The sequence below is a fragment of the Myotis brandtii genome, unplaced genomic scaffold (assembly GCF_000412655.1).
Source record: "Myotis brandtii unplaced genomic scaffold, ASM41265v1 scaffold48, whole genome shotgun sequence".
In the NCBI taxonomy this organism is placed as follows: domain Eukaryota; kingdom Metazoa; phylum Chordata; class Mammalia; order Chiroptera; family Vespertilionidae; genus Myotis; species Myotis brandtii.
The window spans coordinates 7,161,620-7,186,153 of record NW_005368341.1 but is presented as its reverse complement, the minus strand read 5'-3'; the positions used below and the strand labels follow the sequence as shown (position 1 = coordinate 7,186,153).

At 35.4% G+C, this 24,534-nt stretch overlaps 1 protein-coding gene across 1 annotated transcript in view; it reads left to right on the top strand.

Annotated features, from left to right (window-relative positions):
- The window catches only part of AKAP9 (A kinase (PRKA) anchor protein 9), a 123,006-nt gene that overhangs the window by 19,249 nt on the left and 79,223 nt on the right, over positions 1-24,534 (top strand). Inside the window, exons 3-9 of the mRNA XM_014547560.1 lie at positions 2,388-2,432; positions 6,429-6,527; positions 8,891-9,046; positions 9,855-10,052; positions 15,244-17,625; positions 22,041-22,254; positions 22,812-22,998. Of these exons, the coding sequence (XP_014403046.1) occupies positions 2,388-2,432; positions 6,429-6,527; positions 8,891-9,046; positions 9,855-10,052; positions 15,244-17,625; positions 22,041-22,254; positions 22,812-22,998 (3,281 nt within the window). The remainder of the gene's footprint in view (positions 1-2,387; positions 2,433-6,428; positions 6,528-8,890; positions 9,047-9,854; positions 10,053-15,243; positions 17,626-22,040; positions 22,255-22,811; positions 22,999-24,534) is intronic.

The following is a 24,534-nucleotide window of genomic DNA, read 5'->3' as shown; positions in this document are numbered from 1 at the left end:
ATTTTTTCTTTCTTTACTTCAAACTGGATAATTTCAGTTGAACTATTTTGCAATTTGCTGATTCTTTATTCTTCATCCTTAGATCTGCTGTTAAGCCCCTTTGTTGAATTTTTCATTTCACTTATTTTTAACACCAGAATTTCTTTTTTTTAACTTATTTTAGAATGCTCTCTCTTTCTTGATATTCTGTATCTGGCAAAAACATTTTAATACTTTCCTTTAGTTTTTTAGACACTTTCTTCACTTATTTGACTATACTTGAAATAGCTAGTTTAAAGTCTTTGTTTATTAATCCAGTATCTGTGTTTCCTCAGAGACATTTTCTTTTCTTTTTCTTTTTTATATATTTTATTGATTTTTTTACAGAGAGGAAGGGAAAGGGATAGAGAGTCAGAAACATCGATGAGAAAGACCAAGGCACATGCCCCCGACCAGAATCGAACCCGGGACCCTTGAGTCCACAGGCCGACGCTCTATCCACTGAGCCAAACCAATCAGGGCTCTTTTCTTTTTTAAAAATATATTTTTATTGATTTCAGAGAGAAAGGGTGAGGAAGAAAGAGATAGAAACATCAATGATGAGAGAGAATCATTGATCAGCTGCCTCCTCCATGCTCCCTACTGGGGATTGAACCCATAACCCGGGCATGTGCCCTTGACCGGAATCGAACCTGGGACCTTTCAGTCTGCAGACCAACGTTCTGCCAACTGAGCAAACTGGCTAGGGGCAGAGACACTTTCTACTGACTATTTTTCTTGTGTATGGGCCACACTTTCTTTTTTACTTGTATATCTTGAAATTTTATGTTGAAATTTGGACCTTTTAAATAATATAATAGGGCAGTTCTGGTGTTTGATTTGGTTTGAAGAAGTTTTCATTATGTTTTTCTGTATTTGGGTTCTTCACTAGTTTTAGAATTTCTGAATACAAAGAGTGTCTTCTTATCTTCAGTACGACTGTTTTTAGTACACAATATGCATATGCAAGTGAACCATGGAGGGCTTCTGTCATGAAAATATTTTAAATTTAAAAGAGGGTCACATGAGTTAGGAATCACTGCTACAGAATTTTAGAATAGGGGTAGGGCTTTTTCCTGTCCCTGGCATCAGTTACTATATCATAGAGGCGGTAGACTTAAACTTGGTCTTGAATGATGAATAAAATATCCATAAGTAGATCAGAAAGGAGACAGTGATGGTTCATATTTGTTGAATGAAGAGGTGAAATATCTGGGCCTTTTTTTCTCACTTGTAAAACGAGTTTCTTACATGAGAGGGAGAAGAGTGAAAATTTAGGTTTTCTCCTTGACTCTTCCTTCTTAGGACAGTACTTCTCAGCTGAGGGCAGCTTGGAAAAATCACTGGCTTCATACCCAAATCCCAGGGATGTAAGGATGAAAGAATGTCTTTAACAGTGCTTTATAAGCTGCAAAGGTGTTAACAACAAAAGTTATTTTTCTTCAAGTTGTTATTACTTTTCTAGCATCAAGAGTTAATGATTTGCCCTTTTGAAGAAATTGGACTTTTTTACTAACATATTAGGACCTTTAAATTTATTTTTTATTTTTTTTTTTAAATATTTCTGTTGATTCCAGAGATGAAGGGAGAGAGGGAGGGGAGAGAGAGAGAGAGAGAGAGAGAGAGAAAGAGAAAGAGAAAGAAAGAAAGAAAGAAATATCAATGATAGAGAATCATTGATCAGCTGCCTCCTCCATGCCTCCACTGGGGATCCAGCCACAACCGGAAATTGAACTGGGATCTCCTGGTTCAGATGTCAATGCTCAATCAGTGAGCCATGCTGGCCAGGCTATTTTTTATTTTTTAATCCTTGTCCAAGGATACTCTTTCCATTGATTTTTTTTTTCTTTAGAGAGAGAGTAGAAGGGAGGGAGGGAGAGGGGGAGAGAAAGAGAGACAGAGAGGGAGAAATATTCATTGGTTGCCTCCCACATTCACCTCGATGGGGGCCAGGAATCGAATCTGCAACCCAAGTATGTTCCCTAGACTGGTAATTGAACCCACAATCCTTCATTGTATCAACACATTAACCACTGAGAAACATGGGCAGGACTTTTTTATTTAAAAGAGACACAAGAATTAGTGGGATGATATCTTAATTGGTGCTTTTGTCTTACAAATGATTCTTAGTGATACAAGACCTGGTGTGAGAGTACCTCTTGATACTTTTATATAAAGAAAAATGCCTAGTGCTAAATTTTAGATGTGTTATTTAGCCATTGTTAATCAGAGTGAAAATTTTAAAGATCTGAATAATTTTTACAGTTTTTTAGTGATATTTTTATGTGCACCAATAGTAATAGGTTAATAAAATACAATATTTAGATGGTAAAGGGCCTTAATATAATCAGTTTTCACTTTTGTTTTAGCCAGAAAGTGAAATTTCAACCACAGCCGAAGATTATAGTTCAGAGGTAAGAATAAATAATATTATGATTGATCATTTGTATTATTCTTGAAACTGTTATTGACTATTAGTACTTTACTTCTTATAGCTCACATGGTTCTGTATTTTTATAAATTTAACAAAATATAGCATAGCGTGATGACCTAGAAAACCTGAAGATTATGCTTTTCTGATAATTTTTTTTTCCAGATTTTAACTAAGGTCTTAAATTGTATGAAAGCTTGGTCCTTAATTAGATAAATTCTTTTATTTTTTGTTTCTAGGAGTGTTTGATTCTGGTTTTCTAGAATAAGTGATTATTATAAGGTATCCATATTTAACACAGTAATGATCAAAGCTGATGTAGGCATTGGCCATCTTAGGAAATACCTTCTTTATGTATTAGTAATGAATATATGTCAGTTTATTAACTTTTTCTTATTTTTTTAGATATGATTGTTGTTTCTTTGGTCCAGATTGTGAGGACATGGAAAAAGTTTATTCCTTACTCTGAATGGTTCAGTAACTCAGTATATTCCATAAATTTTTATTTATTGTAGATTTCTAATGTTAAAATATAACTTCCCTGTTCTTAAATGAATGTATTACTGTTTTGGATTGCCAATTTAATGTGCTTAAAAGCTGGGAATATACTTATTAGTAACCTGGTCAGGAAGATAATTGACCAGGGTTAAATAAATAAATTGATGCCCTATTTAGGCATTACTTTTCAGTAACACCCCCTCTACCCTTGTCCCCCATAAAATTACTTTTTAAGGCAACCCATATACAAAGGTGGGCAAAGTAGGTTAATAATAATAATAATAAAAAATACAATCATTAATAAATAGTACAAGAATAAATCTGTTTTGTGTACTAACAACTGCAAACCTACTTTTGTCAACCCCTGTATTATAACCACTACAAATGCCATATTTGCAATTTATTCATCTTGGCTGCTCTGGTTTGCACTTGAGTTTTCTAAATTTTCGAAATTTCATGGTTTTATCATAGACCACATATCTTGTATCTTGTCTAAATATCACTGCCATTTTTCTGGTATGTAGCGATTAAGGTGATATAAAGAGTAGGGGCTTTAGTCCTGACCTGTTTGGCTCTGTGGATAGAGCGTCGGCCTGCGGACTGAAGGGTCCCAGGTTTGATTCTGGTCAAGGGCATGTACCTTGGTTGCGGGCATGTCCCCAGTGGGGGATGTGCAGGAGGCAGCTGATCGATGTTTCTCTCTCATCGATGTTATCCCTCTCCCTTCCTCTCTGTAAAAAATCAATAAAATATATTTTTAAAAAAAGAGTAGGGGCTTTAATAATATCTGTCTCACAGGGTAGTTGAGAGGGTTATTTGATGATATTTAGTGTGGTGTTTTGGTATATAAAAGACAATTTGCAAAGCTTGTTTATTTGTTATCTTTTGTGGCTTCTCAGTATTAATATACTTTTCTTCACACTATATATGAAAAAAGTGAGTGATGAAAATTCTTTTATTAAGTTATTCTCAGAAGGATCTTAGATTCTGGTTATATATTAATTTAGAACTTATTTTGGAAATTTTATGAATACAGATTATGGTATGAGCTTAATCTTCTTGACTTCTATGGCTTATATACTTACTGGGTTGAAAAATGGATTCAAGCCTAGAAGAATTAGATATTTTTACCCTGTGACATATGAAAGATCTGTTTTGTATAAATATTATGTCCAATTATATATACTAGAGAAATCAGGCTAAAATACTTTTTGTGATTTAATTTAAATTGTACATGATCTGTTTAGTCCTCAATGAAGGGTCATTTCATATCCAGAATGCCATATTTACATGAAATATTTTTATTCATACCCTTTGAGCAGAAAGTGGGAAATGCTATAGGCAACGTAGAGATAAGACAGGTAGATAAATATGCTTTGTTATATATAGAAAGATGAAATGATAGTAGAGTATACAATTTTATTATGGATTTTATCTGATTATTTAATACTTCTTAACCAAGACACTTGTTTGATTCATAACATTTATGAAATGACTGGCTGGAGTTGGAAAACATTGTTTATAGCCATAAAGTAGTATAAACTTAGCTTTTCAACTTTGACTCTTGTTCCTCTTTTATACTTCATATAATTTTATATTTCTCCCTAGCTGCCTTAGTTTTATTGAGGTATAATTTTACCATTTAAATTGCATATATATTTAAGGTGTACACTGTGATGTTTGATATTCAAGTGTGATTTTGAATTGATCATCTTAACCTCATTAGTTACTTGGCTCCAATTCCCTGAATCAGCTATGATGTGAACTCCTGTCATTTTCATGAACTTTTATGAATCATCAGATTCTTCTTATTTTTTTAAAACATCAATTATTAATATTTTTGAATGTATGTACTACCAAATTAAGTATAAGGATAAGGTAATAATCATAAATAAATTAAAGAGTGAGGTTTTTTTTATGTTTTTAAACTGTTTATTGAAAGAAAAAGTTTTGTGTGAGTCTAACCCAGCGGTGGGCAAACTACGGCCAGCGGGCCAGATCCGGCCCGTTTGAAATGAATAAAACTAAAAAAAAAAAAAAAGACCGTACCCTTTTATGTAATGATGTTTACTTTGAATTTATATTAGTTCACACAAGGATAAGGTAATAATCATAAATAAATTAAAGAGTGAGTTTTTTTATGTTTTTAAACTAATGTTTATTGAAAGAAAAAGTTTTGTGTGAGTCCAGCCAGTGTGGCGTAGTGGTTGAGAGTTGACCTATGAACCAGAAGGTCATAGTTTGATTCCTGGTCAGAGTACATGCTGGATTCCTAGTGAGGGGCGTGCAGGAGGCAGCTGATCAGCTGGTTGATGATTCTCATTGAAGTTTCTATCTCTTTCTGCCTCTCCCTTCCTCTCTGAAATCAATAAAACTATATTTTTAAGAGTTTTGTGTGAATGCCATTTTATAGTTTTAAAATAAAAAATGATCTTTCCTGTGATTTTTTTCTAAATAATAATATATGATGTATCTCTACAGAACATTTTTATATTTAAAATGTGTCTATTTGTACTTTCTTGAAGGATTGATTTAGGAAGAAGAATTTGGTGTTTACAGATTTTAATATTATGTTGCCATAAAGGTGATATTTTGTTTGTTTGTTTAGTTTAGCTTTGCTTTCCAGAAATTATCCTTAGGGAAAAAATGAAGTAATCAAACTTGAATAAAGAATTCTTAGTTAGGATCTTCAGTTTTTAAAGTGTTATGGTCCATATGGATCTAGTTCCAGGATATTCTATCTTACGTATTTCAACAGTAAAAACTTCATTGTATTGGATTCTACTAGCATAGAATTGTGAATTATTTAGATGTGAGTGGAATATAGTTCATTTTTATACTGTTGGGGGCGAGGGGAAGAGAGGATTGTTAAGTAGATTGATTGATCTGAAATTAATCTCCCACCAGGTCAGCCCTAAAGACATAGCAGTCATCCTTCTTCCTACCACAAAATGTCTGTGATAGAGACAGACAGTAATATGTATGGAAAATCTCCACGTCCATCAGGGTTGGCATGGCTATATAGTACTGCCCTCAAGGGAAAGTTCTTAAAGGAGTGTTCCTCACCTCTTCATCTCCTATCTCTAGACCTGCTTGCCAACCTTCAATGAATTTGTACCAGTAAACAACCTCACTTTAAAAATGATTAGGACTTCATAAAAATTATTTAAATAAGTTTAAGGCAGTGTTTTATAGAAGAGGGTCAATCCAATAACTTCAAGTTTATAGTTATTCTTATGAAGACAAAAAAAACTGCACTTAGAACTTTAAATCACTGAAAAGAAAATGTATTATACAGTGCTTTTTGCATAGTAAGCACTCATTAGATAATTTATGTTTAACCACTATATCTGTTTTTGCCAATGAGGCATTTTTCCTAGGCATGAAAGAGACATGAATACAGTTAACAGAAATATAATTGTTAGCTCTAAATAGAATTCTATTTAAAGTCATAATATATCAGGAAATTGTTTTTATACAGGTAAATGGTTGCAGTTTTGTGGTGAGAACAGGAAAGTCTACAAATTTATTAAGGGTACAGTATTTAAAACTACTCATGATACTAATGTTTTATACTATTTAAAACCATCTGGCTTACTAACAAAGTTTTTTCTTGCATGTACTTCTTTCTGTGGGTGAATCCTAAATGCTTTTAATATTTAACAAAACAAAAGTATCCACCTCTTGTTATAAAACTCAATGTAACAGAATTTGCAGATATCTTGTTTTTGCTTTCGAGGTATATATTACATTAACAAAAAAGTAGGTTGCCATATCAGTAAACTCCCAGGTGATGAATTAAAGTGGACGTTGCTTTGAATATTTGAATTCCTCTTCCTGAGGAATGTTGCTAGTACTGACCGGCGGTGTGGCCTCCGCTCAAGGAGGGACTGGGAACCTGGGTTTCCAGGGGCAACCCAGGCTTTGAGCTGGACCAAGGCTACAAAGTTTCAATTATAGAAGATAAATAAACCCCAGATACCTGTTTCTAGCCGGCGGTGTGGCCTCCGCTCAAGGAGGGACTGGGAACCTGGGTTTCCAGGGGCAACCCAGGCTTTGAGCTGGACCAAGGCTACAAAGTTTCAATTATAGAAGATAAATAAACCCCAGATACCTGTTTCTAGCCGGCGGTGTGGCCTCCGCTCAAGGAGGGACTGGGAACCTGGGTTTCCAGGGGCAACCCAGGCTTTGAGCTGGACCAAGGCTACAAAGTTTCAATTATAGAAGATAAATAAACCCCAGATACCTGTTTCTAGCCGGCGGTGTGGCCTCCGCTCAAGGAGGGACTGGGAACCTGGGTTTCCAGGGGCAACCCAGGCTTTGAGCTGGACCAAGGCTACAAAGTTTCAATTATAGAAGATAAATAAACCCCAGATACCTGTTTCTAGCCGGCGGTGTGGCCTCCGCTCAAGGAGGGACTGGGAACCTGGGTTTCCAGGGGCAACCCAGGCTTTGAGCTGGACCAAGGCTACAAAGTTTCAATTATAGAAGATAAATAAACCCCAGATACCTGTTTCTAGCCGGCGGTGTGGCCTCCGCTCAAGGAGGGACTGGGAACCTGGGTTTCCAGGGGCAACCCAGGCTTTGAGCTGGACCAAGGCTACAAAGTTTCAATTATAGAAGATAAATAAACCCCAGATACCTGTTTCTAGCCGGCGGTGTGGCCTCCGCTCAAGGAGGGACTGGGAACCTGGGTTTCCAGGGGCAACCCAGGCTTTGAGCTGGACCAAGGCTACAAAGTTTCAATTATAGAAGTTAAATAAATCCCAGATACCTGCTTCCAGCCTATAGCCCCTCACCCAGGCTGGCCAGGCACTCCTATATAATAAATGGATAATATACAAATTGACCCTAACAACAGAACGACTGGGAATGACTGGTCACTATGACACACACTGACCACCAGGGGGCAGATGCTCAATGCAGGAGCTTCCCTCTGGTGGTCCGTGCACTCCCACAGGGGTAGCTCTGCTCAGCCACAAGCCAGGCTAACGGCTGCCAGTACAGCGGTGGTGGTGGGAGCCTCTCCCACCTCCTCAGCAGCACTAAGGATGTCCGACTGCAGCTTAGGCCTGCTCCCCGCTGGCAAGTGGACATCCCTCGAGGGCTCCCGGGCTGCCAGAGGGATGTCTGACTGCCAGCTTAGGCCCAATACCCCAGGGAGCGGGCCTAAGCCAGCAGGTGGTTATCCCCCGAGGGGTCCCAGACTACGAGAGGGCACAGGCCAGGCTGAGAGACCCCACCCCCCAGTGCGCAAATTTTTGTGCACCAGGCCTCTAGTCTCATAATAGTTGTGTGTATATATATATATCATAGCTTCACTTAAAAATAGGATTTCATTAACAGGACTAATAAAACATGGACTGTTATTTAACTTTATGAGATAGGTAGGCTGAAATCACTTCAGTAGAGTAGATGTTTTTTGTAGTCAGCCTGAAAGAAAATTATTGTGCATACCACATCAAAATATGATGATTTAAACTCATTAAAAATGTCAGTGAGTCCTTGTCAGTAACCTCTGTGGTTAAAATGACATCTGTTGTTTTTGGCAGTCAATTATAAAAACAAGGTGAAATAGGACATCAATGAGGATGAGAGAATACATTTCAGTTTCATTTTTTCCAGAAAAGAGTGCGGATTGAACCTGTCAGGAGGGTGTTGCCTAGGAACAGATTGAGGCATTCCTAAGTGTAAAGGCACTGTCCTTCTAGAAGTAGATACATGAACAAGTTAGACATAATATGTTTTGTTTCTAAGTTCAGATAATCTTTTAAAAGTTGTTTTGGAAGTAATAGCTTCAAATATGGAAAAGGTTGCTTACAAATTGTAATAATTCTGCCGGTGAATTTTGAAATCATATTTTGAAAGAACAGTTACCTGTAATAATCTGTTTTGTTTTAAAAAGTAAATCTAGCACTTATTAATTTAACTGATGTCTTTTAGTTACAAGAATTTGAAGCTGCTATTAAACAAAGAGATGGCATCATAACTCAGCTTACTGCTAATTTACAACAAGCAAGAAGAGAAAAGGATGAGACAATGAGAGAATTTTTAGAATTGACAGAACAAAGTCAAAATTTACAGATTCAATTTCAACATGTAAGTATTACTAATAGAACAAAGTTTATTAGATCTTTAGTAAACAATTGAACTTTTTTCACACTTTCCAAAATAAATTTAAATTTGTTTAAAATTCATTTGCCTATTATGTATCATGTTGAAAAAAAACTAGTGAAGACCAGTTGTTATGTTAACCAAGAATTTAAGTCATATTTCTCTAGTGGCTTCTTGCTTTTATTTATTTGTAATTCACCTTTGTCTGTATTTTTAAATCCTACAAAACCTTATAAATCTGATTGGGTAGAGTTTTGCACAAATTAACATATAGTCACATCCTTTGCCAACTCTGGTATGCTTTTATTTTAATTAGAGTCATAGGAATCTAATTGTATTAATCAAGATTTCTGATGGCAAGTAATGGAAAATAATTGAAGATAGCTTAAGCAAAAGGGGGAATTTAATGTAAGGATCCTACAGAATTCAAGGCAGAACTGCAACCAGGCTTCTGAAATAGATTGGGATCAGAGACTAGAAAGTCATCAGGAATTCAGGAAGTACTGTTTTTCAGGCCCCATTTCTCTCTGCTTGTCTGCCCCAATCTTACCACTCTCATTAGACTACTTTCCCAGCTTTATCATAGGAAAAATAATCTTATTGGTTTAGTTTGGATAATGTGCCCATACTCTCTGATCAGCCATGACAGTATGTTTGCTGAGGTCTAAAGCCTGTAAATTCAGCACAGTTCCCAGAAAGAATTGTGAGCCAAGTTAATACCCCCAAGAGGTGTCTATTCCTTAGTGCAGTCACTTCAGAATTTAATACTTTGTGGTTTCTTTCTGTTTTCAAGTTACAGGCTAGTGAAACTCTGAGAAACAGCACTCACAGTAGCACTGCTGCAGATTTACTACAAGCCAAACAACAAATTCTCACTCATCAGCAACAGCTGGAAGCACAGGACCATCTATTAGAAGATTATCAAAAAAAGAAAGACGACTTCAAAAAGCAAATCAGTTTTTTGCAAGAGAAAATTAAAACATATGAAATGGTATGTTTATTTTAAAGAGGAAACTTCTAACAGCTTTTTAACTTTCAAGTTTTGTATGAAAGTGTTAATCTTTTTGTTATATACATGAATCACAAAATGTTATAATTAAGAAAAGCTCTTTAAGTTTGTAAAATAATTTCAAAATCCATTAGGAATCTAACAACAATAGTTTTAAGATAGTAACTCATTACTGAGTTCCTTGAAAGTGATGAGTTTAGGTTAAACTGAGTTTTAAGGAGAATTCATAACTAGAATTTCTATTTTTATTCATCTACAGGTATTCTACTCATTTTAGCCATGGTTATTAAATTCTGAAAATATTTTTAATATATTTTTATTGATTTCAGAGAGGAAGGGAGAGGGAGAGAGAGATAGAAAAATCAGTGATGAGAGAGAATCATTGATTGGCTGCCTCCTGCATACCCCACACTGGGGATCGAGCCCGAAACCCAGGCATATGCCCTGACCGGGAATCTAGCCGGTGACCTCTTGGTTCCTGGGTTGACACTCAACCGCTGAGCAACACCTGGCTGGGCATGAAAATATTTTTATGGCATAATGAATTTTCATGGATTTTAGTTAGGAAAAATAAAGTCAGTTCTCTTTATTCACTCTAGTTATGTTTTATATACTTGCCTGGAACACTTCCTTAGCAAATGAGTGCTCCTTGGAGACACACACACACACACACACACACACACATATCTTACATAGATTATAATCTTAAATCCTAAAAACAACTCATCCTTGTAGATTATATTTTATTTATTTTTTAAAAGATAAAATGAGGTTCAGAAGTGTTAAGTGACTTGGCTGTGGCCACCCCACTAACCATTGCCAGAGTTGGGATTCAAATTCTGTCCAACTGGCCCAGAGTCAGAACATCTTGCACTACACTGCACTCCCCCTACTATCTTTCCTCTCCATCCATCTTCCCCATGTAAGAGCTGAAACAAGAAGACAGACTGTGGTTGCCTTGTTTGATGTCAGCTGGAAATATGCATGTCCAGCCACTCAAATTTTTGCCATTCTGTGCACTTCTGAAAATGCCTAAGAGGATTGATTTCGGAGTTAAAAGTAAGTGTTAGCAATAGATGAATTCACAAATACAGAATTTTTGAATAATAAGGACAGACTGTACATGCAATACAGTACTTTTTATAAACTTAGGAGGTTCTTCTGCAAGAGGTTGAGAAATTCCAAGACAAGAGTATTATTTGGTTAATAGCAAAAGTATTAGCTAGCATCTATTTTTTGTTCACTTGCTACCAGACAGTATTTAAAGTATTTTGCACATGTTAACTCATTGAATCATTACAACAACCTTCTGAGGATACCAGGGCAAACCAGGATGAAGCAGTTTGCCCAAGTACAAGGTAATAAGTTGGTAGAACCAAATATCAAACCTACGTAGTCTGACTTCAGAGACTTTGCTCTTAGGAAAATAGAAAATAAACAAATTTAAGATAAATGGTCATGCTTTACAACTGAGGTGATTTAAAGATCATTAAGTAGATGTTTACAGAGCACCTGTTTTGTAACATGCCCCTGCAAGAAATAGTGATGCTTAAAATGTGTTCTTTCCTTCACTGGAACTCATGGTATAGTGGACCATGTACACAAGACACCACAAAACAAGGATAAGTGTAGGTAAAACATGTGTTGAAAGTTCTGAGTAGGTCTGGCTTCATAAAGGAAGTGATTAACGGTAGGCTTTAGGGAGGAGGTGATGTATAAAGTAGGTCAATAATTTGGAACAATCTCTTTTTAATTGCATTTTGTTTCCTTGAAAGTTGGCATAAGTGTGGCACATAACAGCTACTCAATACTTATTTGGTAAATAAGTGATAGAGATGGGAGAACATTTTTTAAAATATATTTTTAAATTGATTTTAGAGAGGAAGAGAGAGGGAGAGATAGAAACATCAATGATGAGAGAGAATCATGAATCAGCTGCCTCTTGCATGCCCCCCACTAGGGACCAAGCCCACAACCCGGGCATGTGCCCTTGACCAGAATCGAACCTGGAACCCTTCAGTCTGCAGGCCGATGCTCTATCCACTGAGCCAAACCAGTCAGGACGAGATGGGAGACATTTTTGACAGAAGGTGGAGTGTACATAAGAACCTAGGTAATACATGTATAGGGAATAAAAAGTAGTTTAACTAGAAAATGATAGTCTTTGAAAATGACTCTTTCCATGATGAAAGTAGAAAGACAATCTAGTTTAGAAGCCTGGAAATGGAATTTTATTGTATTATATTATATTTAGTTGGCAGAATAATGTAAGATTATTTAAAATTCAAATAATTCATTGATGTAGGGGAATAACCTTGGTTGATTTGAAAGTTAGCAAGAATACTTTATTGTCAATTCATCACCTATATATTTTTTCTCCTTTGTTTTCCCTTTGAATGAATTCTCCTGAATAGTAGTTTCACCAGAGTAGCTGAGGGACTAAAGCATTAGGGTGATAGTTGAAACTGTCTTAGTCCCCTAGACAACTGCTTGATAAGTCCAGTTACTCACATTATGTTAATCCTCTGAACTTCCCACAGTGCAGTAGTCACAGTCAAGAAGTATATTATTCCCTATTCTCTCAGGTCTGTGTCCAGAAGTAGAGGGGTTGTATCTTCAACCACAGGGCTGTCTTTTTTTTTTCCAATATAAAATAATAAGTAGTTTAAAACCATCTATTTTGAAATAAACAGTACTATGAAAAATGAACCATGAATTCTTATTGTTTAATAGTTAAGTGTAGAATTATTGTTGTTTGCTTACAGTTATATCAAGTGATGGACAATTTTGAATTAATGAAACTGTTCTGTGAGGGTTTTCCCCCCCACAGAAAATCAGGAAACAGAAATGTTGCAGATATATAACAATGTTCACATTTTCAAGACTAATTACTTATTTAACAGTTTAACTGAAGTTGACCTCAATAAACGGATTTTACTTTCTTATAGGTTCCAAATGCCTTATAGATTTTTTTCTAGTATACAATTATATTATATTTATATATTTATATGTAAATATATTTCTTTTGCTTTAACAATTAATAGATTTATTTTAGTGTCGAGCATATTCTGTGAGGTAGAGAAAATAATATCTTTATTTTATAGACGAAAACACAGATTTCAGAGATTAAGCTGGTTTAAATGTCATACAGTAGTGCTGAAATTAACATAAGGCTTAGTCCTTGGTAATAACTTATGGTGACATTGGATGGGATATGTGATACCAACGCAGAAGCTGATAGGATTTTGCTTAAGTAACTGCACAGGAAAGCATTCATTACCTAGGTTAATTTATATAGTAAAGAATCTGGTCTTTTACTTGTAGGGTCAGAAGTCCGATTTGGTTTTTATTTTCTATCAACTGAGACAAGCTGAGAAAATCTGAACTCAGATTTTCCAAGTTCAAGAGACTAATTTTTAAATCTTGAATACAAGATTTTTATTTTATTTGGGGTGGGGGTATTTATTTATTGTTAATCCTCACCAAAGGATATTTTTTTCATTGATTTTTAGATAGAGTGGAAGGAAAGGGGTGGGGGAGAGAGAGAAAACACTGAGGGAGAGATACATCGACTGGTTGCCTCCTGCACGTGCCCCGACCAGGGCCGGGGATCGAACCTGCCACCCAGGTTTGTGCCCTTGACTAGGAATGGAACCTGCGACCCTTTAGTGCATGGGGTGACGCTCTAATCACTGAGCAACATTGGCCAGGGCTTAAATATGAGATTATTATTTTATAATGAAAAATAATTTTCCTAGAGACCTGTATACTTTAAGTTCCTTGGATTTTACTTTTGAAGAGGCAAATAATAATAAAAGAAAGTTGTTTAGTGAGCATGAGATCAAGGAATGTTAAAAGAATCAAATATTCAGGGCATTAGGCTGTGAGAACCTGAGGTATTCATCTCACAGTAGGAATGATCATGCCTCTGGATTGGAATTCTTAAATTCTGTTTGCTGTAAACCCCTACATTGCTTTCTACTCTTGGAATGCTTTCCCAGAAGGATCAGAATTCTCAGTCTCATGGCACCTTTATTCTCTTCCGTAGACTGACTACACATGAATGGACTCCGCCAACAATTCCCTCTGATGCTTTCCTTTTTCTGGGCTTTGACATTCTTTCTTTATATATATTAATGTCATTCAAGGTGCCTTTACTAGTAAGTCCCCTTGGCCTGGGACTCTTGTCTCCTTAAGGCAGTGGTTCTCAACCTTCCTAATGCCGCGACCCTTTAATACAGTTCCTCATGTTGTGGTGACCCCCAACCATAAAATTATTTTCGTTGCTACTTCATAACTGTAATGTTGCTACTGTTATGAATCCTAATGTAAATATCTGATATGCAGGATGTATTTTCATTGTTACAAATTGAACATAATTAAAGCATAGTGATTAATCACAAAAACAATATGTAATTATATATGTGTTTTCTGATGGTCTTAGGCGACCCCTGTGAAAGGGTCGTTCGACCCCCAAAGGGGTCGCGACCCACAGGTTGAGAACCGCTGCCTTAAGGTGATTTAATTTACCTACTTATATTCTGTTCTATTCTTCGGATTTTACTTTTTTCTTTGTTCTTGGGTCTACAACCCTTAACTACATAGGCAACTAAGTAACAGAGGGAAAACTTCAACTCCATGGTTCCTGCTTGACTTATTTTGGTATAAGACTCCTGTGTATGATTGTGCTTAATGATAATCACAGCTTTGGCAAGTGTTCTGGGTTTAGGCTTACCTACAATTCTAAAATAGAATCCCAAACCAGGAAAAAGTATCTGTCCCACTTTCAAATTTCTTTTGAAACCAAAAGTCTAGGACCAAGTTGATATATCATACATGGTAGGGTTGTCTTGCATGTCGCTTGAGGTTCAATCACTTAAGTGCTGTATATCTCTAAATTTCTAATTCACTTAGCCACAGGAATGAATTAAGGCACTGGCCCATCAAATACCTTCAGGTTATTAGAATACACTGGAGGAACCTTGATTTTTAAGACTTTCTTCTAGAACTATAAATTTTCTCACTGACTTGAGAAAATTGAGGGATAGCCCCAGCAGTCACTTTTTATATGATTATGTAAAAATCTTACTTTCTTGGTAATGAGGTTAAGTGACATAAGTTCCTAGGAACTAAAAATGTCATTTTTATATTTTCTTTTTTTTTCTTTTTAAAGGAACAAGATAAAAGAGTAGAAAGCTCAAATAAAGAAGTTCAAGAAAAGGAGGCAATCATTGAAGAATTAAATACAAAAATAATTGAAGAGGAAAGAAAAACTCTTGAGCTAAAGGATAAAGTCACAGCTGCTGACAAATTACTGGAAGAATTACAAGAACAGGTTGTACAAAAGAATCAAGAGATAAAAAATATGAATTTAGAGCTGACTAATTCCAAGCAAAAGGAAAGACAGTGTTCTGAGGAAATAAAACAATTAATGGGGACAGTTGAAGAACTTCAGAAGAAAAACCATAAAGATAGCCAATTTGAAACTGATATCCTGCAAAGAATGGAACAAGAAACACAAAGAAAGTTAGAACAACTCCGGGCAGAGCTGGATGAGATGTATGGACAGCAGATAGTACAGATGAAGCAAGAGTTAATAAAACAACACATATCACAGATAGATGAACTTAAAACACAACATAAGGGAGAGATGGATAATGCTTTAAGATCATGTCCAAATATTACAGTTAATGAAGATCAAGTAAAGTTAATGAATATGGCAATAAATGAACTGAATATAAAATTGCAAGATACTAACTCTCAAAAGGAAAAACTCAAAGAAGAACTAGGAATAATTTTAGGAGAAAAGTCTGCTCTACAAAGACAGCTTGAAGATCTTTTTGAAGAATTGAGCTTTTCAAGAGACCAAATTCAGAGAGCTAGACAGACAATAGCTGAACAAGAAAGTAAACTAAATGAAGCACATAAGTCCCTTAGTACAGTGGAGGATTTGAAAGCTGAGATTGTATCTGCATCCGAATCCAGGAAGGAACTAGAATTAAAACATGAAGCAGAAGTTACAAATTATAAGATAAAACTTGACATGTTAGAAAGAGAAAAGAATGCTGTGTTAGATAGAATGGCAGAATCACAAGAAGCTGAATTAGAGAGACTGAGAACACAGCTTCTGTTTAGTCACGAAGAAGAACTTTCCAAACTAAAGGAAGATTTAGAAATTGAGCATCGAATAAATATTGAGAAACTTAAAGATAACTTAGGCATTCACTATAAACAGCAGATAGATGGCTTACAGAATGAAATGAGTCAAAAGATAGAAAACATACAGTTTGAAAGAGACAATTTGATAACTAAGCAGAATCAATTAATTTTGGAAATTTCAAAGCTAAAAGATTTACAGCAGTCCCTTGTGAATTCAAAGTCAGAAGAAATGGCTCTTCAAATCAATGAACTTCAAAAAGAAATTGAAATACTCAGACAAGAAGAAAAGGAAAAGGGTACCCTTGAACAAGAAGTTCAAGAATTGCAGCTTAAAACTGAATTATTGGAGAAACAAATGAAGGAAAAGGAGGATGACCTTCAAGAAAAATTTGTGCAACTTGAAGCAGAGAATAGTATTCTTAAAGATGAAAAAAAAGCCCTCGAAGACATGTTGAAAATATATACTGTTAACCAAGAAGAAAGATTAATTTGCACGGACTCCATTAAGTCCAAATCCAAAGATGGTAGCTGGCAAAAAGAAATAGAAATACTCACTGAGCAAAATGAAGACCTCAAAAAACAATGTACTCAGCTAAATGAAGAGATTGAGAAGCAACGAAACACTTTTTCATTTGCTGAAAAAAATTTTGAAGTTAACTATCAAGAGTTACAAGAGGATTATGCTTGCCTTCTCAAGACAAAAAATGATTTAGAAGACAGTAAAAATAAACAAGAGGTAGAGTATAGAAGTAAGCTTAAAGCACTTAGTGAAGAACTTCATCATTTGCAAAGAATAAACCCAACTACAGCAAAAATGCAAAGTTCAGTGTTTGATGACGACAAAACTTTTATAGCAGAATCATTGGAAATTGGTGAGGTGGTCGAGAAAGATACCACAGAACTTATGGAAAAACTTGAGGTAACCAAGCGAGAAAAATTAGAACTGTCAGAAAGACTGTCTGACCTTTCTGAACAATTAAAACAGAAACATGGTGAAATTTGTTTTCTAAGTGAAGAAGTTAAATCTTTAAAGCAAGAGAAAGAGCAAGTTTTATTGAGATGTAAAGAGCTAGAAGTCATAATTAACCATAATAGGACAGAAAATATAAGTGGATGTGATGTTCAGTTAAGTTCTTTAAATGATGGAGTTGTGACTATGACAAGCAGGGAATCTGAAGGATCAGTTTCTAAAATAAATAAAGATTTTGGTGAATCAAGAATAGTGGAGGATGAGAAAATACCTTTTGAAAATATGACTATTGGGAAAGAAAGCAAACAAGAACAGTTGTGTTGGGATCACTTGCCATCTGTGACAAATGAATTATCACTTGGGATAACTGAACCAAGTGACAATGATAAACTTCAGCAGGAACTTAGTGCACTTAAATCTGAACAGGTATGTTTACTTACTTATATAGTAAAGTGCATTGCTAATGTATGTTACATACTAAAAAAAAAAGTTATTTTCCTAAGACATAAATTAACCTCCTTACAGGAGAATGAAAATGAACCCTGTAATATAGTTTTCATTTGGGCCTGTCATTTACTTATTATTTCTTGTATCTATTTTTCTTAAACATTATTGGCTTTCTTTCAGTTCATCTGTGTTGTACATTCTGCTCAACAAATAAAAAAAATAGTAATGGTTTCACATTTTCTTTGGAAAGGCAAGAATTTAAATAACTACGTTCAGAATATAAACTTTACAAAAGTTATTTTTTACTATTTTGTTATAATCCCAAAGATCAGTTTCAGAATTTTAACTCATACCTGTGTTTTCAAAGTTCCACAACTGAAAATCAACTCTTAAATTTAAAGTACTCTATATAGTTGTTCAGTAGTTGTGAAACTATATTTCCCTGGAAAAAAAAAAATCTCAATTTAAGCCCTAGAGTTTTCTTTGAGTATCGTTATACCTGAAAGGGGAAAAAGTATTAATTCTAAAATACAGTTAAAGAATGCATGTAATAAGTAATAAGAGATCACTCCCAACAATTTATATTTGCTCGATACTAATATTAGAAATAATAGGAAAATTCCACTGGGTGTCTTATGTAATAATATTAACTCAATCTTTGTGTTTCTTCATTTATGTAACAAGTATTTACTGAATCTCTTGCCAGGTATAGGTGTATAATGGCAAACAAGAGAAAGATGATTCCAGATCTCAGAGAGCATATATTTTGGTGATGGAGGCAGGCAGTATACAAGGAAACAAGTAGAGTAGTTAGAAATAGTGGTAAGTCCTAGGAAGAAAATAAAACAGATAAAGTGACAGAGAATGAGGGGTAGTGATGTGGCAGCTTTAAATAGGGTGGTCAGGAAAGGTTTCTTGAAGGAATTGACATTTGAACTGAGATTTGAATGACAGGGAGGAGCCTACCACAAGGAAATCAGAGCAATTGTGAAGACATAGATGAATTTGAGTTGCAGAATGAAAGTGTGTTTAGTTGATTTTGAAAGAGGAAGAGTGGAAGAAGAGTTTGAAAAAGTAAGAGGCCAGATCTTGGGGAGCCTTACAGACTTTATAAGATGTTGAGATTTTATTTTATACTAGAGGCCTGATGCACGAAATTCATGCATGGGTAGGGTCCCTAGGCCTGGCCGGTGATCAGGGCCGATCTGCAGGGTGACCGGCGGGGTGATCAGGGCCCCCCCACTGCCACCTGCCTAGGCTGCCCTGGGGCCTGCAGGCTGAGGGCAGCTCCTGCATTGAGCGTCTGCCCCCTTGTGGTCAGTGTACATCAATAGCGACCAGTCGTTCTGCTATTCGGTCAATTTGCATATTAGGCTTTTATTATATAGGATACAGTAGGAAGCCACTGGAAAGTTTTCTCATTATTCTAATATGTTTATATTTATAATATATCATATGTGAAGATAGTTTCCATTTTAATAACTTAAATAATTAAGAAATTCAAATTGCATAATTATTAATGATTTGCTAAATATCTGGAATTGTTTTCAAAACCTTAAACTGGTTTCAATTTAATTTAATTAATCCTAAAATACCAGAAATCATTTAAAAAGCATTATTAGGAGAGGACCTAAATTTGAAGATAATAAAATGGTCACATTTTTTCAATAGGAATTTTATTTCCTCTACTAAAGACATTTTCAGTGACATTAACTTACAGAAAGTGAAGAGAGGCAAGCCTGTAAATTGTCCCTGCCCACTCATCACTACCAAGACAAACCCCCTTATTGGTAGGAGGAGAGTGAATATGTGTGTGTGGAAGGAAGCTCACAGAAGAAACTGAGCAATAGTTTACACAACAGTGACACCTAAGAGCAATCGAAATATGCTTAGAAATAATGCTGAGGCCACACAAATTACTGCTCCTGGGACTAAATAAACTTAGTAAATAGAACAGATATCTTGCACTGAAACCAAAATAAATGTGGGTGTTAAGATTTTTTTATAATTAAAGGTAACAAATAAATAATTTTGAAGTATAATTCCATATGAATATAATTAGGAGGTTTGAGCAGGAGGAAAATAACATCACAGAAGTCTGATCAATGTCGGGATGCAAGGAAGAGGGAGGAGTGGCAGAAATGTTATTGATATGATTGATTATTGATGCTTGGGGACAACATGGACTGAAATGTATATGTGTAAAATTGAAGGTAATAATTAGAATTGAAAAAGGTATTGGCATTTAGAAACTACAAGAGGAACAACTAGAATATCAGCTCTTTGATAGCAAGAACCCTGTCTGCTGTATCCCTAGAGACTAAAATGATGTCAGACACAAGATAGGCAGTTAATAAGATTCTTTAAATGAGTGAATAAAAGAAAGAATAAACAAAACAAAGCCAGTTTATCAAGAACCAACAGTGAAATAGCATAGGCCTTCATTTTAAATTATGTTTTCAAATTGATACAGGTTATTGATAATATTCTTTTATGCTTTTTGGCAAATATCCTTTTGATATTTGGGGTGGGGAATTAGGGAATTAGATCCTTACCCTTTAGAATACAATAACTCCAGATTGGTTAAAGATGTTCACATAAAAGGAAATTAGAATCTTGATAGGGACTTTTAATGAAGACAAAAATACACAAGAAAAGATTGATAAATATCATTATATCTGTTTTACAAATAATACAAGTTGAAGGACTGGGATTACATATTTGCCACATATAGTAAAAAAAAGGTAAGGTTAATCTGAAGAAGGTGTAAAGAACACTAATGTAAGAAGAGGATTACATTTATAGAATTGAACAAAGGATATATAGATATGTGTCTCAGAATAGGAAACCAAAATGGCTAATAAACATGAAGGGATACTTTTAACTTTATAAATGGATGTAACAAAAAAACAGCATTTTCTAGCCCTAGCTGGTTTGGCTCAGTGGACTGAAGGGTACCAGGTTCAATTCTGGTCAAGGGCAAATGCCCAGGTTATGGGCTTGATATCCCGTGGCGGGCATGCAGGGTGCAGCCGATCAATGATTCTCTCTCTCTCTCTCCCTCCCTCCCTCCCTCCCTCCCTCCCTCTCTCCCTCTCCCTTTCTCTTTGAAATCAATAAAAATATATTTTTTAAAATGTGTAAAAAAAAAAAAAGATGCATTCATTTAAAAAAACAAACAAACAAAAAACCCACAGTATTTTCTACCCATCAGATTGCAAAATAAGTCTCAGTAAAAAGTGTAGTGACACTATGGGGAAGATGAGGACTCATACACTGCTAATGTCAATATACATTGGTATAATTATATATAAAATGTTTTGGTAAGATCTAATACAGTTAATGTGCATAAGCTACAACCCAGATATTACATTTCTAGGTGGCTGTCAGTGTGGTCCCTGACCAGCAACTTCAGTATCACTCGGAAACTGGTTAAAACTCAAATTCTCGAGCCCCACAACAGATTTCCAGAACCAAAAATTCTGGAGGAAGGGCCTAGCAGTCTGTTTTAATAAGCACTCCAGATGAATCAGACGCATGCTAAAGTTTGAGAATCACTACATTAGGAAAGCACTGGCACATTTTACAAGGGATGTGTATACGAATTTATTGTAACATTTTTTTAAATATAAAAAATTAGAAATAATCCAGTTTATCTCCAGAAAGGAAATGGAAAGATTGTGGTGTATTCATATATACCATACTACAGTTAAAATAAGTTAACCTGTATCTACATGGATAACTCTCAGAAGGATATTGCATGAGAAGAGTGGTTTGTAATATAAATACCATTTTGCACTATTTATGTGAATTCGTTAGAACACTAAATACTGGTACAGTACATTGCCTACAGATATGTTGAGAAGTGACAGTGTAAGTAGTGGACTGGACTTGTAAGTAATGTGATAATGATTGTCTCTGGAGAAGGAGGAATGGTAGTATGATAGATTAAATTTTATTTATATTTTGTTTTAAGCCAAAAAGGAAGTGTGTAGGGAGGAGAAATCTTTTTTTAAAAGACAAAATATTAGTATTTGTTAATTTGGGTGTGAATATGTAGATGTTTATAACATTTTTCTTTGTATTCCTTTACATTTAAAATATTTTTAAACAAAAATAAGAGATGACGCCATACTGGCTATACCAAATATCAAAATTTACCATAAACTTGTGCTAAAGAAAGCATTATGGTACTTTCCTTGAAAAAGATAAGTGGAGCAATGCAGCAGAATGAAAAGTGAGAAAAAAATTAGACTTCACTTTTCTTACATGAATTGTTAAACTATAATTTCATGTATTTTCCATTTTGTGGTCAGTATATGCAAGAAAATAGAAGTTAAATTACTTGATTTGTCATTTTAAAATTTTCTAATGTATATACATTCACTCTTAAGAATGATTTAAGGCTACAGATGGAAGCTCAACGTATATGCCTCTCTCTGGTTTATTCGACTCATGTGGATCAAGTTCGTGCATACATGGAAAATGAAAAAGATAAAGCTCTTTGCAGTCTTAAAGAGGAACTAATTTTTGCTCAAGAGGAAAAAATCAAGGAACTTCAGAAAATTCACCAGTTAGAGCTACAGAATATAAAAACACAGGAAACAGGTAAATGATTTTTGACAAAATTATAAGTACTATGAAGTAAATAAGTGATTCTGTTCTTGTCTTAGAACCCATAGAGGAAGGTAATTGTATATCTCAGTCGTGGATTCATTTGTTTATCAAGTGCTTATGAAATCTGAAATCACTGAAATATGTACCCAAAGGAAGTCACAATCCAGTGGGAAAGGACTATAAAATAAACTGTTAGAAAACAGCAGGACCATTTCTATAATAGAATGAATAGAAAGAATGGTAGGAGAGAGGAAAAGTCTAGTACTTCCTTGGAGGATGAGTAGTGGGCAGTGGGCAGGAGTAGGGAGGTTGGAATTTTAGGGCAGGCTCCTGAGATTTAAACCTGCAGGTGTGACAGACCGCATCCAAATTGGAGAATTGAGAGTGCAAGGTGTGTGAAAAAGCAGTGGGGGATAAAGCCCAAATTATTGGCAGGAGCTTGATCAGGAATAGCTTTATATTTGAATATTCTCTGCACACACAGAAAAATGATTGTGGTATTTCACTAAGAAATTTGTATTAAATGTCTTTTCTTATGTTTATCTTAGATGCCAGTCATAAAAGCAAGTTATCTACCCTGCAACATATTGAAAAAATTAAACAACTTGAAAAACAGGTCCAAGAATTAGAAAAACTCATATCCTCTTTGCAGCAACAGTTGAAAGAAACTGAAGAAAACTATGAGGCAGAGATCCATTGTTTGCAGAAAAAACTTCAAGCCACAGTTCAGCCAAGGTATCCATCTACGTATAATTTCAATCAATAGTATTTGTAGCTTAGTAACACTCATAGAATGGTTGTTTTAAGGGGGAAAAAGTAACTTAAGCAAAGTTATTTGAAAGAGATGGGATGTAGTATTATCAAGAAATAAGAACAGGAGATAGTTATCTTAAAATGTGTAAAGTAAATATTAATGTAAACCAGACATTTTATTATAGGAATCTTACTTACACCTATATTTTATAAGGGTGCTGGTTATTATTAATCTGCTGGATTAAATGAGGCAGTGTGCATGTTCTTGTTGTTTATTGTATGCCAACGCTTTACTACTTTGACGTGGGGAATACACGAGGACTCTAAGATATGAGCATTCCAGTCATGGCTGGACTTCCCCCACTTGATTGTCTAATGCTCAGATTCACCATGTCCAAAATAAAACTCTGGATCCTCCCCTCAATATATGCTTCTTCCGCAGCCATCTCCATCTATTGTGACTCCTCTTCTCTCAGACCTCACTTTCACTTATCAATAAATGCTGTTACCTGTACCTCCAAAATACATCCAGACTGGACCACTTCTCACCATTCCTCTGATCACTGCCATCGTCACGTCTCACCTGGATTGTGGCAGTAACCTTTCTCCCAGCTTCTAACTAAACTCTTCCCCAGAGTCTGAACTCAACACAGTTCTAGAACTTTGCTTTTAAAATTTAAGACAGATGAGGTTATTCCAATGTTCTTGTGTTCTTACACTGCTATTATGGGGGCCTACATGATGTGTCCCTATTACCTCTCTGACTTTATCTCCGACAGACTTGCCTCTCATTTACTGTTCTCAAGCTAGTCTACTTGAGATCCTCAAATCGTGGATATGCTCCTGCTTTAGGGACTTCTCATTTCTGTTCCTTCAGTTAGTGAACATTTGATCCTGTTAAAATATCCATGGAGACATTTGGTCCACACCAAAAGGTCTGTGATATTTAAATCCCGCTCTTCTGCAAGATTCAAACCCCAACGCATCTACCTAACCTCTGTGCCATTACCAGCTAGACTACCGAGGTTGAGAAGGGTCATTATTGGCAATACATTCACCACATAATTATTCAACCAATAAAATATGATAGTATTTTTATGTATTAATCCTGTAAACCAAAAATATAAATAAACATTATGGGCCATTTGAACCCAGGGACATTTTCTAACCATGGATGTTTTTAACAGGATCAATATCAAGGTCCCTTTGGCATGGACCAAATATATCCATAGTTATTTCTGAAAGGACCAAATTTCAAGGTCCTTTTCATGTGAACCACGCATTTCAGTGGACATTTTGAAGAGGACCAAATGTCCTGCAAGGGTTCCTTTTACCTAAGTGATCTTTCTCCAGGTGCTTGCATGCCCAGCACACTCACCTCCATGGGGTCTTTACTCAAATGTCATGTTTCCAAGAGACCAGTTCTGATCACCCTGTTTAAGTTAAAATCACCCCTTAGAACTCGGTGTCCTAATTCTCTGCTTCATTTTTTCCATATTATTTAATATTATTTATTGT